We start from the raw sequence: 15593 nt of genomic DNA, 5'->3' as shown, positions 1-15593 counted from the left end.
TATTAACATTTGTTTGATGATTTGAAACATTTAAATCATACAATTAAGCAAAAAAGTAACAAATCAGGAAGGATACAAATGCTTTTCACAGTAGTGCACATTAGTTTCATTTAGGAAATATTCACCTACAGATGCCTAAAAATCTTAAATCTGTGTCTTTCTTCTTCCAAAGATTTGACTTTTAAATCTGAACACTGTTAAAACAACTTTATCTGGTGTTCAATCCTCTTTTAGTTTTTGCAGGATGCTTGCTGGGTCTGTGTTCACTAACATTTTGAATCAGTACATTTTTGTTAAACACTCAATACCTGTGAAAGTATTGGAGGAAAACACTGTTAGAACGAACATTAATGCTCTCACGTCCTGCATGTGTTCGCAGAAAACACAAATCTTTCCATCAGAAATACTCTTAGATTATTCCACCAAACATACCTCATCCTGATCATGTCGGAGAGTTGGATGTTTCTCCTTTGCTTGTTCCTCCTCAAACTTTTCTTCCTGATACATCCAAAAATTTTCCATGACTTTCAATAAAAGAACTAATTCTGGTGAAGTTCCACAGATGAACGAGCCTGTAGAGTGTCGTCGTGTGGGTACATGCACAGCTCTATCAGACAGACCCGACAGGCGCTCGGGTTTCACCGGGATATCAGGATTCACCATGGGATCAACACTGCGAGTGTATCTACGTGGATCAGTAAGGACATCGTGTTCGTGCCAGTCACCAAAATGTATTCCAACATAACTGTTGTTGTGGATATTTGAAAAAGTGACATTTAAAACATTAGTGCGATCAAACATTGACTTTATCTACATAGGAAACAGCTGTGGTCACGCTGCAACTCAATCCACACTGAATTATTTAGCCAGTCTTACCTTTCTCACTCTAACCCACGATAAATAAATCATTTCAACAGGAATGGCAGAAGCAGAGAACACCATCACTATACCTGATAGTTTTATGTAGGATAAAAATCCTGTTTGGATTCATCGCCATTAGCAATACAGCTGCATCTTCTTCTTCTTCTTCCAGATCCTCTTCCTCCATCTCACTTGTTTCCTAGCATGCTGCTCTGTTACACCACCCTCTTCCTTTTTCTCCTGCCTGATATTTAACCAACCTCAGATGCTTATCTACCAAAACATGAGGAGTTTTAAGTGCTGTAAAAGATCAGAGTACTGTCAGTACGCCATATGTAAATATTGGCAATCAATGCATTTATAGAATAATAATGACCAAAAACTTAAAATCACTCTCTCTCTCCAGTTGAACACAGGACACACACAGATCTGACCCCCCCCCCCCCCCCCCCCCCCCCTACATGGGCACTCCTGCACCTCTGAGATGTGGGAGTCATTTCAAGGTTCAAGGTTCTTTATTCGTCACATGCGTAGTTATACAAGTATAAATTCTCTGTGCTCGAATTCTTCATAAAACTACAAGTGCTCGTGTGAAAAAAACAAACGATATCAAAACACGGGTTCAGTCAATGAAAGTCCAAAGTCTTGTGACCCATGTTTGATTTGTTCTGCCATAAAAGCGTGGCTGAGGAGGACGGCTGCCAAGTGGTCTTTGTTTGCACTATTACAGACGCTGTGTCAGCGCTGTCACATTTAGATCAACTGCAGGGTTTCAGGAGATTTTAGACCCGACGCATGAACTGGTTTATCGAGCATCACTCTGAACCAGTATGTATCTAATGTTTGGGATACTGCAAAACACACACACGGAAGTCAAGAGTGTGTTTGTACACAGCTGACCAGATCCTGTCCAGATCTGATAATATTTTATCAGGACCAAAGTCAGTTAATATTAATTCATATTAATTAATTTTACACAGCATCTTGTAAAATTAAGCTTTACAGTGAGACGACTACATGATTAAAACCACCAACATCATCTCTGTTAATAACAAGATTATGCGTGTATACACACACACACACACACACACAAATCAAAAGTTAATCTGATTTTATTCTAATAGACTTATTAGAAATTTATAACAGAGAGCTCATGTTTAGAAAACAGAGGAATAAATAAATATATTTTTAAAAAATAGATCTTTTTCATTATATCTGGGCAGGACACACATCAGTCTTTTGTATATCTACGAACAGCAACAACACACTAGGTCACATGTCTCTGGTTTAAGTGGTGAGGGTCAGCAGTAAGGCGGCTGTTACACTAGTGGGAACGGACATCTCCAAAAACACAGGCACACTTTGGCAAACGGGCTCCAGATCAACCAGATATTTGAAGATTACACCAAACTGAATATTTAAAAAGTGTATTCAAAGAAACCGTGGTATTTGAAGACGTGACTTACAGTTTGGGTAAAAAACAAAACAAAGAAAAGGTTTTGACTCCGTCAGTGTTTGATGGGTGAGGATGACACGAACACAGGAACCATGAAATAATTACGGAAATTGGAACTAAATACACAATTTATTAAAAGGATCAAATCAAATCAAATTAATTTCTATTTAATATACATGTCATTATTAAATGATATTAAATAATTATTAATAAATTAATAAATAAATTAATAAATTAATAAATATTAAATAAATGGGATATTTCCAATTTGTAATGAATGAATGAGTTCTTTAATTCATTTGGACACACTTGGTCCTGGACTCACACTCGGGCCCACCGCCTCACTAACTCAATTCAATTTGATTTTCTTTATGTAGCACCAAATGACAACAGTCACCTCTAAGCCTTTGATGTTGTAAGGTAAAGACCCTACAGTAATAAAGATCAAGCCCTTTGGCAAAAGTGGGAATGAAAAACTCCCTTTGAACAGGAAGAAACCTCCAGCAGAACCAGGCTGAGGGGAGGGAGACGGGACTAAAGACATGCTGTGGACGAGAGCCAGAGATTAATAATAACTCAGAATTAAATGCAGATTGATGTATGAACACGTGGTGAGTGAAAAAGGGGACAGAAGGAGAAACAATGCATCATGGGAATCCCTGAGCCATCACCCTCCTCACTGCTGCCCTCACCTCCTTCTTCCTTTGGACTTCCTGTTTTTCTATGTAAAACTGCTTCAGTGTCTCTTTATTTTTCTGCAGCCAGACAAATAGAAACAGTAAAAACAGTGTAGTTTCTCTTGCCTGCACATTTGCAGTACACGTTGACCCGGTACAGTACATGAAAATAAAGGCCCCAGTAAACATCGGACACTGAGTCTACATCGGCACTGGCCATCGCGTTCTTTAACGGCATCGGGTGATGTCTAGTTTTGCTACCAAACAGAGTGATTTGCATCCCTTAACGCTGGCATCAAACGTGTGACGACAGCAGCATGATTGTAACTGCACGACCTGAAACTCAAGCCAAACCAACTAGAACGCAGATAAACCTTATTACCGTCTCTTTCTGTGGACCTTTCCACACTTTCCACAGAGAGAGACGTAATAAGGTTTACCTGCGTTAACTGGAATCAACCGCAACACAAGAACCACCGACCCAATGCTGTCAGCAGGTCTCTGTCACACAACCAAAACAGCTGCAGTGCACTGCAGAATGGAGACAGCACCCTTGGGTGTCCTGTTCTATCTGGCATCATACAATGAGGGCAGAGCCCTGGTGGACTGGGTCACTGAGTAGACTGGGATCTGGGAAGTTTGGAAGCTGTTTACCGAACTGTTCCTGAGGACCTTTGGCTGGTCTGCAGTTAAGTGTGGGGTGGTTGTTAGATGGCTATAGCCACCAGTCATCTTAACACGACTCACTGAGCATCTTTGGCACTTTTTTCCTGCAGCTGTGAACCAGTCTCAACACTACCCAAGCCTGCACTGCACGGTCTGATTAAAGGACAGGCATGCACGGCACGATGACCACACGTTTCTCAAGCTTCTCTGAATTACACCCTGCACAGCGATAACGTGCAAAAAAGTCCAAACACTTTATCTGTGATGATTTCTCGTTTTAACAGAATCTAGTACAACACACTGCACTCACTATTTACTTCCCAAATGAGTGGAGTTAATGTTGCAGCTGATCAGTGTTAATAAACAAAGAAGAAATTCAGGAACAAGCCTCACTCTTCAGTGCAGGAGTCCACTCAGCAGTCTAGCTCTTTATTGGTGTTTCAGGGGTTTCTGGGGCCTTCAGCCTGGCTCCACTCAGCCCTACACCCACCTCCTCCTTACTGACTGACTGAGCACCAGTGCCTGAAGGATGTCCGACAGGGAAACAATTCCCTCAGTACTGGAGCGCTCGTCCACCATCACCAACATTTGATTACAAATTGTTTAAAGCTCACAAAATCATTGCTTCTATCTTTGGAGCTCGTGGGGCTTATTTGCTCCAAACTAAACATGTGGCCGTTCAATTCATTTCAATCAGCAGCTGACACTTTCAGAATATTTTCACCTTAGCATAAAAGTCATTATGCAATGACACATCTAAAACAGGGACTCTGCCCTATTCTCACCCGTTAGAGCCATGCACACATGTTTTATATCATAGCTTTTGTGTTTATGTCATTGACTATAAAGATTTAACCATAAAACTGTTTACATCATTTCATGTTTATTAGCCAAAGTTGTGATTCAGAGTCATAATTTGAACATTTAAATGATCATCAGAGTGTAGAAGACTAAATCTAAAGCACCTCCAGGTAACTCGTGCTGTGAATAAAACTGAAGCTTGACTAAAACATGAAGTTTAAGGCTTGCTGTGATTTTACTGGTGAGTTTTGCTCATTTAAAAAGCTTCTGGTTTCCCTTCAAATGTGGAATGTGTCCCCGTGTCTACGGCGCTCCCCCGGGGAGGGAACAGGGAGAATGGGATGCAGCTTTCTACCACTTTTCTACACAACTTAATTCGTTTTGATTGGATCTCGTCTCTCCAGAATATTTTTTCATCTTGTTTTTATTCTTTGATAAAATTGTCAGCAGATGGCCCCGCCCCTCCCTGAGCCTGCTGGAGGTTTCTTCCTGTTAAAAGGGAGTTTCTCCTTCCCACTGTCGCCAAAGTGCTGCTCATAGGGGGTCATATGACTGTTGCATTATTGTAAGGTCTACATTACAATATAAAGCGCCTTGAGGCGACTGTTGTTGTGATTTGGTGCTGTATAAATAAAACTGAATTAAATTTTATCATCGTTTTGTGCATTAGTTTCCTCGATGCGGTTACATGCTGGGGCAGCAGGTTGAGGCTCGCAAATGGCCACAGCCAGTAATGTTATGGGGATGGACGTCTTTAGGGTGGTGCCACAGAGGCGCGTGTTGTCCAACATAAGGACGATGCTGGACAACACCTCCCACCCACTCCATGACGTGCTGGCCGGTCACAGGAGCACGCTCAGTGAGAGACCCGGACTACCCAAACGCACCACTGATCGGCACATTGTCATCTCATCAGCAAGGATTGGTCAAAGAAAGTGAGATTGGACATGTTGAACGTAAAAGGCAAATCAACTCTGTTTGTTCCTGATGCTCGAGTTTCATTCACATCCAAAGAACAGTTAATACTGGACAATATATAACTTGATGAATAACAGTCAGAGCTTTTGTACTTACATCGGCCCCGAGTGATGTCGGCAGGTCACATTCAGCAGTGGGGCTTAAGTCCTGCCTCATTACCCAAACGGGTTCCTTTGGCTCATCAGGTGTGTAAGGAGATCTGACTGTTCTATTCTTCACCTCCTCTATGGCCTCCTTAATGTCTTTGATGGCTAAAGATATAGCATCCCTCTTCTCCACACTGTTCCTCACTGGCTCCTTCACAGGAGTCTCAGCCTGCTGCTTGGCCGACTTCCCTCGACTGGCAGTCTTGTTGCTTTTGTGAGAGAATTTGTCCGGTTGGCGTTTTTCTTCTTTGTCTGTGGAATCTTTTGCAGCAGGATCAAAGCTTTGTGAGCCTTTTTTAGCCCCGTTAACACTGTTATCAGTATCATCTTCTTGGTCGCAGCTGTCGACACGAGGATACGGAGCAAACTCTGCCTCCTTTTCTGGACTGTCCGACTCACCATCTGAACGTTCATCGTAGTGCCGCAGACGGGAGCCCACGGCCTCCTGCTGATGGTAATCGCCTTTTCCCGCCCCGCTCTGCAACAGCTGCAAGCCGGTCGCCGCCTGCTGTCGAGACTCTCTATCGTTTGCCACACTTGCAGAAGTTGACACTGAGGTTGGAGCGTCACATATTTCCTCATACACATGCTCAGAGAGCGAATACGTGTCATATGGCTCAGAGTACGCTTCAAGTCCAGCATCTAAACTTTCCAAGTCCTGACTGGATGAGACACAGGTTCTCGCCCCCGATTGGCTGTAGGATTGGGTGTAGACACAGTTAGAGTAGCCACCATTCAGTGTCTCCTCTGCTTTATCTTCTCTTTGGGAATTCTGGATATTAAGTAAGGATTCACGCGGCAGCATCAGGAACTGAAGAGCATAGTTAGGATGTGAATGGAGATGCTGCTGTTCAGCCTCTGCACTTTCAGTGTACTCTTCTGCCTCGGGCCGCAGCGGGAGGCTGTAGCTGTTTGCATCATCCTCGGACTCTCGCTGGGCCTCAGGCTCCAGAGACATCATCACTGGGATATCGTCTCCCTCTGCACGGTCAGTATGGGTGTGAAAGCCGCTCTCAGTACTTGCTGAGCGGGCCAGCATAGAATCCTCCCTCTCACCTTCAGCTTCCTTGGTCATCTTAGCGTGCTGCTCCCTTTCCTGTTGCGCTCTCTCCGCCTCCCTCTGCTGCTTCATCCTGTTCCTCTGTTGTTGAGTTCTGAGCCGGGCCTCACTGTCGCCCTGTCTGCGGTAACGTGTCACAGCAGGTCGGGGAATGGGCTGGATCTCGTGGGGCTTAGAAGACTGATCTCCATGTTGCAGCTCCGCGTCTTGCTCCTCCTGTGGCTTGTGGTGCTGTAGCATCCCAACTCGGCTTTCAGCATTTGCACCACTGGCCATTTCTGTTGTGACACCAGCTGAAGTCTCACAGCATCTGTAGCGCTTGTCCTGGTTGCTGTGGTTATGGGACAGGCTGGGGTGGTGTTGATGGCGAGAAGGACCATCCATCGCCTCCATAACGTCCTGAACAAACTCTGTCTTTTGGGGGTTCATGGCTGTCGGGTTGGTAAAGTGGTGTCAGAGAACGGCTTAGGAATCCATCATCAACAGAGCGAAGGCTGCTGGAAACGACTGCAATGGGTAAACAGAAAGAAAGAAAATGTGAGTAAACAAAAATGTAACAACATGAGCGAAATATGTGTCTGCTCCTACGTTCTCGCTGGAAGTGATACGGCGAGGACTTGCATGGTTAACAGGCAAAAACAGTAACTGACAAGCTAAAGATTCACACTTTTATTAAGCCAACACGTGTTAAAACTTCAGTTTTCACTTTTCTCTCTTGAATCTGTACAGACCAATACTCTGTGTGGGTATCTGCTTATCTCTGAAAGAGAAGGATTGAATAGCGCCCCATCTAACAGGTAACCATACCTTAGTCTGTTTGGGACTCTTTGCTTTGGCTGTTTCTGCCCAAGTACCTGAAACAGTTTGAAGGAACTAAAAGGAGCTATGCTGCAAATATTAGCTGTCAAAATGTTCTCCTGTAACAGTAAGCATGTGTTCTATCAATACCACTTTCATCAAAGAGCCTTAAAATCCAATAGAATAAAAACAATCTCTAATTATATAAAATTATAATAATTACATAATATAAATATAATTAAGCCACTTAAACTAAAAAGGTGCGACGTGAGTAAAAGCACATTGTATGTCCTACCACAGCTCGGTATCTTTTAAACCTTTGTTTCAGAAATATCAGAGCCAAAGTGAGTGAACATCTTTTCTACAACAATGACGTGGTACGAGGAAGCCCCTCCCCCCTCTTTTCCTCTGGTAATCTTGTCACGGAGCCCAAAGTATGCTGAAAAGAATCCAACACCACAAACAGAAAAGCACAAGAAGTTCTGTAGCCACTGGTAGGCCTGTGCGATATGACCACAATCTCATATATGACATTTCTAATCCCCATAACGATATAAATCTCAAAATAGTTTATTTTCTGTAAATTCAGTGAATCTCAGGCAACTCGACTTATGTGAAGTGTTTTCAGCTGGGAGTCGTCTGTGAGTGCCATTTACCTCGTGTTTTTATTGGAGGTCATCTGTTTGATGCATATTCAGAAATTTGATGTTACAGAATAATGTCGATCATTTCCGTTTATTTTGAAAAGTCTCAATGGGATCTTGAGCTTTATTGTGAAAGTTTACGAGGAAAATAAACAAGCGGAGGGTGGAGCCACACGATGGTTTTACCGTCGTTGTTGGTAACGAAAGTACGCATAAAAACAGACGCTTGTCCCTCCACAGTGTGGTTATTTTAAATATAAGAGAAGCCACTCTAAATCTTCCCCATGGTAACGAAAACTCTTTTAAAGAGTATTTTCCTAAGTTTGAAATTGTAATACTGTGACTACCTGTCACGTTACCCACTGAGACATAAGCCTGGCCGAACTGAACATCATTACTTAAAAGTATAAATGAGTAACTTCCACAGTGTACGCACTTACCAGTGTCCATGTAGTCAAAATCCCAATATTTTAAAAAAGGAACGCATGAATAAAACTATACAGAAGCAAAAATACATTCTTAGAGTTTGTAAAGACTTTTCAGTTTCAGCATTCCTGCTCAGGCCATCAAACAGCATCCTTGTTTGAAATCATTAACAAGATGATCCACAGCCGGGTGGAAATTTCACCAACACTCCTTCAGTAGCTTTCATATGCACTCCTGTCTGGAACAACCCCAAGAAACCACTATACTGTTGGAAATGGATTAAAAAAGATCTGGAAATGGTTTCTCACGATAACACTGCTGGCATCCCAGCATTGCCCCAGCCCCATACTCGTGGATGGTTAGTTCCAGATTCCTGTAATGGGAAAATTTCCATTTTATTTACTATTTATTTATTCATTTCTTTTCCATCCCCCTCTTGGCTCACCCTTCTGGTAACCCAGCTATAAAAACACATATACACAGGACTTAATGAGCTCTGTAGAGGTTTCATTATACATTTGGTCTGCTTGTTACGTTGCTTATGTTAAATATTAGTTTTTAATTTCTTGTCTTCATGAACGCTGAAACGAACACGTATAACTCGGGTGGACAAACACAGATACTGTATGTTTATTTTCTGATTACATTTATGGCAGATCTAATAATCAGCAGTGTTTGTATTTTAAAGATGTACAGTGGCCTCTGTGAGCCTTTTCCTCTGTTCTTTAAGGACGATGATCTACATTTTAAAAATGTGTTTTCAAAGATACTTAGATAAAGTATAAAGAGACCTCTGTTAGCATGTTAAATGCTAAAGTTCACCACAGTACGATCACAAAGACTGAACTTGTCTGTCTTATTTGGAACGGTTGCCATGGCAAAGCTTTTCCTCTCTAAGAACATGGCAGGTTTAGGTGTGCAAAGTTGTATCTGGACAAACCAAAAAACAGCTACAAAAACCTCATAGCAGCTGTCGAGCACGGAGGAGGAGGGGTGATGATTGAATATGATTCACTCACTGAATACCAAAGTATGATCAGATAAGAGATCGTCTATTCAGCAGCTAAAGTTTGGGCCAAAGACGCTGAGACACCAGCAAAATCTGCAACAGAATATCTGAAAAGAAAAAGAATCAAGTGTTGCAACAGGCCTACGTCCAGATTTCAGATCAATGCCATGTGTGCATAAACAAATGACTGCAAAGCTCAACAAACTGAAACAACAGTGTGAAAAAGAGTAAGCTGAAATCCCTCCTCAGCAATGTGAGCGACTGACAAAATGACACAGAAAACACTTCAAACTACAAGCGCCTGTACGCACTGTTACAGGATTAGAAGCATTGATCTCAGCGGTGCAGTCCTGTGGGCACTTTTTTCTTACATAAAGATTTGACACTGTGTCTTATTTGTTATGAGATTTGTGTTTGGGAACATGAGCCACCCGGAGCTGGCCTCAGATTTCCTCCTCACGCACAGACAGCCACGCACACGTGGCTCCATGTGTGGGACTATTGTACTTTAATGTTTCCAGCATCACTTTATCTTTGTCTAAAACACTACAGTAGTCGTTCCTATGTTTGGTAGAAGTCACCTTCACCAGGAATGAAGCAAAACTACCCACATTTTCCAATTTCATCCAGGTTTTCTGAATTTTCTGCACAACCAGCAGCTTTCCTGTCAACAACTACATCAGCAAAACATCTGTTTGATTTCAGCTTCTGCTTTTACAAAAGCTCAGCTGAAGTCCTGCTTTGAATGAAGCACGCAATAAGAAACCTCGAGAACCATCTACCCGTCGCACCGAGCTGGATGGACTGGTTAGCCCCGCCGTGGCTCTGCACCTGGAGACAACAGGGCCTCTATGTGCCGATTTATTCATGTCCGCTCTGCGTGGGTCCGACACAGCCTCACAAAGACACTGCCATTTTCCTTCACTCTGAATCCTGGTTTGACGTTTCATCTACGGAGCGCAGTTTTCCGTCGAACCACTCCTCAGTGAACAGACCGCGTAGCGAAGCTCCACAGAACAACAATAACAACAACAATAATGATGATGATGATGATGATGATGAGAACAACAGCCCAGCCCGGAGACGTTTGCTTTGTCCGCATCCCGGTGGGTCAGGCCTACAGCGAACAGCCCGGTCCTGAACACGAACCTGCTCACAGGAGTGATGTTGCTAAAGGATGCAGGTCCTCTGCGCTGCGGCCACATCGTCCTCCATCTTCCCTGTAGCGGTGCGTGCGTGTGTGCGCGCGCGTGCTCCGCAGCCGTTCAGCACCTCCTTCCGCTCACCGCCACCGTCACGTTACTATAAAGCACAACAAATAACGAAGTTTATGCGTTTTTAAAAGAGAACAATGTCTGGGTGAAAAAGCTTCATATAGTCACACCGGTCAATATAAAATGTATATATGAAAAATATATAAATATATACATAATATATTATAATAAATATTATAATAAATATAAATATATATATTATAATATAATAAATATAAATATAATATATTATAATATATATATATATATATATATATATATTATATTATAATATATATATATATATATATATATTATAATATTATAATATATATATTATGTATATATATTATGTATATATATATATATATATATATATATATATATATATATATATATATATATATATATATATATATACATAATATATATATTATAATATTATTATAATATATATTATTATACACATATTATAATAATATTATAATATATAATATTTAATATATATATTTAATCAAAGAAGCTGCGCCTCTTTGTCACTTCTGTGTGTTCTCTGTGACTCAGCTGTAACACTACAACTGTAAGACCGACAGACTTCGTAACATTGATGTTTGCTTCTTCTTAGGTGCTGATGGGTGTTTATGTTTGCTGATATACTTTGTGACATTTTTGTGAACCTTTACCAACAGACTATAGATGCAAATGAGCTTTGAGCTGTTTGTGAAGCTGTGTGTGCCCAGGTGAGACAGCAGAGGTGTGGGTGAAGGTAGAGACAGCTTCTGTTTATAAGGAGAGGCGAGCAGGCCTGTCTGCGCCTGCACGATGAGTTCAAAACCAAAAAGACAACAAACTACTTAAATGAAATAAATATTAAATAATGATTTGAACTGACTAACTTCACTTGTATTTTTATTTTTTATTTTTTATTCCTATTTATTCTATTTATCCCCTTTGTATATTTTATTTATATTTGTCTCTGTATTTATATATGTGTATATATATATATATATATAACAATTCTGTAACTGTAACTTCGGTCGTTGCTGTGCTTTTTGGAAGTCGAATTTCCCAGAGGAACCCACCCGAGGGATTAATAAAGTTCTATCTTATCTTATCTTATCTTAACATTTTATTAACACGTGTGCATGTGCCATATAAACTATATGAATTTATTATTATTGTATCACCTCTCTGCCTTTAGTCCTGTTCATTACTGTTATTAGTTGATATTGTTAGAGAGGTATGATTTGTTTCAGTGTCTAACGAGCTTCTAACAGCTTGTTGCTCCTCTCAGTGAAAATACTCACACTTTCTTTGTGTATTAAAACATTTTAATGTTAATTTTAATTCAAAATAAGTTGTATAAACAAGTATAGCTCATTTCTACATTAGAGCACAAACATGAGTGAAAGATTCATTTCCACACATAGGAAGCTCTTCAGTAACACAAAGTGAAATCAAACTATCCAGTTATGAGCTGTAGATGAATGTCAGCTAAATCAGTTTGCTCAGGAACAAATGAAACACTAAAATAAATCTCATGGTTAACGTCCACTCATTCTGTGACCATTTTCCAAACAAATTCGCAAATAGGCAATGTCTTAAATTTAAAAAAGGGAATTATCTGAATCAGGATACTTTAATAATCCCTGATGAAATTCTGTGATTATAAACACAATAGACAATCTATTCATATTAATGTACAGAATTCACCTGCTTGCTGCTACTGCTGCACATTCACCCAATGTATATACTACATATATACTACATATATACTATATATATATATATATAATGTTCTTCCTCTACACCCCCCCCCCCCCCCCCCCCCCCCCATTTTTGCACATGTCGAGGAGCGTGTCAGGCTACATTTCACTGTGTGTTATACTTGTATAACTATGCATGTGACAAATAATAAAGAACCTTGAACCAATGAAGACAGTAACAGAGAGCAAACAGCGCCACCCTCAGGTGTGACGAGCAACGACAACACACAAAATCATGACCTGAGTCAGACCAGCTCTCCTCTGTCATTTTCCACCATAATTCTGTTGATTTCTTCTTCTTTCATTTTTCCTGTAAATTGTTGGTTGTTTTAAACATCAGTATTCAGCCTCCATAATCCATTTCTTAGATTGTTATTCATTTGCAGCGGTAACAGTAGAGGTGCACGATCACATAAGTCAATACATCCTATTTGGCAGTTTGGTCTTCTGGGACAGTCTCTCTTAAATTAAAAAGTCCGTCCTGGAATGCAGCACATGTGTGAGTGTAGTCTGGTCCCTAAATCTCTCCTGAGGTTCACTCACTTATTCTGACATGAGTTTCTAATGTAGGAGGGAGAAGGGACTGCTGTGAAGGAGTCTAATCTGGGATTAAGCCGTATGTTCCAGTCTCCTCCACAAACGACAATACCTCTTGAACCAACCAGTAAATCAAAAATATTTCTGTAAAAACGGAAATCATTACCTGCTGAGGCACATACAGCCAAAAAGCTCATTTCCCCTCCCTCAGTTTCCCCAGAAACTAGAGCATACCATCCATCCTCATCTTTAGTTTCTGCAAATGGTTCAAATGGGACTTTATATAAAATCAGGATGGCTACTCCTCATCTATGACCAGATTTGGACACTTTAGACTTCTTACTTCTGCTAATTGAGGTGAGGATCCCATTTACATTTAGAGATATTACTGTGATATTATTTACACTTTGCACAGTTGTAATGAAATAAATGGAGCTCCAAGAAGCAAAAATATAGTTTTTATTGAAATAACAAGAATTACAAAATACATTCTTGTGTTCAGGGCTAAACACCAAACTGAGGAACATACATTGAGATTTTTAGATTTCACAATTATCTGAGAGATAAAATGCATCTGAAATATTATGTTGTTACAAACTTAGTCACTGCACAAGCGATGCGTACGATGTTGTCAGGTGTGGTAAACTCCATTGTTTAGCTGCAGGGACTGGCTCCTGTAGCACAGCGATGCCAGTTTTGAGCGTTCTCAGGTTCCACTATCCAAGCTGCTTCCTGAAAGTTGAATCTGTTGGTACCACATCACCAGCTAGGAGTTTGTGATGTGACAGTCTGTGGTCCTGTCCTGTCAATGACTGAAATACATTTAGGAAAGTTCACACAGGCAGTGAAGTCTGTATGTGTTCCCGCTCAGGCTAAATCAATCCCAGTGTGATGAATATGTGTGAGACTTTTAAAGCATGCACCCCAAACACGAATCCAAGGAACTGCACGGTTGCTTTGAGCCTGAGTAGTATGCAGGTGAGCTGCTGATAGGCTGACATTGAATATCCTCCAGGTGTGTCTTGATAAACATGAATACTGTTAGTAATACGTTGTATTCGGGTAAACCAGTAAAGCATTTATCTGCATCGTGTATGAAGCAGGAACATCTGCTGTTCGTATCGAGATGGTAAATCAAACCTCTCCGTCCTGAGATTTTGGCATTCTCTGATTGGTTGATGTCATTTACAGTCATATCGGATTGAGTTGATACACTCTGAGAGTATCTCGAAGGAGGATCAGACACAGGGCACAGCGAGGTGGTCTTCTTCCTGTTGAATCTCCTGAACTAACGCTGTGTTGTCAGGCCGTCCAGATAAGCCAGCAGCGGCGTGAGCTGCTCCTTGCTCATCATTACGTTCCTTTTTCTTCCAGGTCTGCTTGAATTGAAGGCTGTTTTGTGCCCGCCTCTTCTGGGGTGACGTGTTTGAAAACAGTCGCACAGTCAGGTGAAAGGAGAACACACGGGAATGCATGATGAAGTAAAACAATGTGTTCAAGGAGAAAAACAGTTTGACCAATGTGATGAACATTTTCAAACTGTAATCCCTTTCAGTAGGCGCTGCACGCCATGCGTTAGATCCACCAACAACAAATGATTTAACCTACAGTGTCAGTCTCCTCACGCAGCTACAGTTCTGTTCCAAGCACTGAGACGTTGTCAGTTATAAAGAGCGTCCGAGCCGTAGTTCTCTGAAGCTCTTTTAAACTTTCCACTCGTTTTCAGTCCAACACTTGTATCTTTCAGGACGTTATTACTGACAGACTGTAAATTAATTGCTTTAAGAAAATAAGAGGTGGGTGGCTGCAACCAGCAACATTGTTATTGGATGACCCCAAGTGGTTATCGCGTCCAATATGGCGGACAGCTCTTGAACGACACACGCATGACGTCATGTGTAAAACCTCTATAGCAACCACGGCAGTTTGTCTTGAAACGAACTGTAATCATCGCATTTCAACTTCCTTCTCAAAAAAGAACACATCTAAACATTTGGACTTTTTTCTCAGGATGACCTGATCTGTACATTTGTATTTATTACTTATTAGCATCTAAACACACGTACGTCTTCACTTGGTCCAGTTTACTGGTGAATTCCTCACAGTCACTTTGAAACTGTTGTGGTTTTGGAAAGTAAAGCTCGACCTTCTCTCAGCATCCTGCTCATGAGGACCCGGCGCGCCCGTTTCACAGCAAGTCAGTCAGTAGAATCAAACCTGAAATCAGCCTCATGAGAACTACTAATAATGTCAGAAAGCACTTTGGGAGAAATTTGAGAGGAGATCTTATTTTAGTTTGACCCACATCTGTTAACGTGGAGCAGGAGGTCATGACCTGCAGACAGCAGGCGACAGAGACGGCGTTGTTTCCTACACTCACTGCTCCAGTCTAAACATCCTTGGGCAGGATACTAATGAAATCAAAATGAAATCAAGGATGTAAATATTTCATTTTATACATAATGAACATAAAATAATGGACCCCCTCCCCCACACCGTATGTGAGATACATGCA

The 15593-nt window shown here is 41.1% G+C and overlaps 1 protein-coding gene across 4 annotated transcripts in view; it reads right to left on the bottom strand.

Moving 5' to 3' along the window:
* Positions 1 to 15593, bottom strand: part of apba1a (amyloid beta (A4) precursor protein-binding, family A, member 1a) — a 220984-nt gene that overhangs the window by 35212 nt on the left and 170179 nt on the right. For 2 of the 4 annotated variants that reach the window (XM_085424279.1, XM_085424282.1), the window contains exons 2-3: positions 10672 to 10824; positions 5536 to 7152 (exon numbers count right to left, since the gene is read on the bottom strand). In XM_085424279.1, the coding sequence (XP_085280405.1) occupies positions 5536 to 7074 (1539 nt within the window). In that variant the 5' untranslated portion in view covers positions 7075 to 7152; positions 10672 to 10824. Of the gene's footprint in view, positions 1 to 5535; positions 7153 to 10313; positions 10839 to 15593 lie in introns of those variants that run through there. The other 2 variants (XM_085424281.1, XM_085424280.1) reach the window with 2 other exon arrangements.

This window comes from Rhamphochromis longiceps, linkage group LG12 (assembly GCF_057381845.1).
Source record: "Rhamphochromis longiceps isolate RC_006_pf linkage group LG12, R_longiceps_female_GT1.1, whole genome shotgun sequence".
Taxonomy (NCBI): Eukaryota; Metazoa; Chordata; class Actinopteri; order Cichliformes; family Cichlidae; genus Rhamphochromis; species Rhamphochromis longiceps.
Note: the sequence above shows the minus strand (reverse complement) of the source record. Positions and strands in the feature narration are given on the sequence as shown.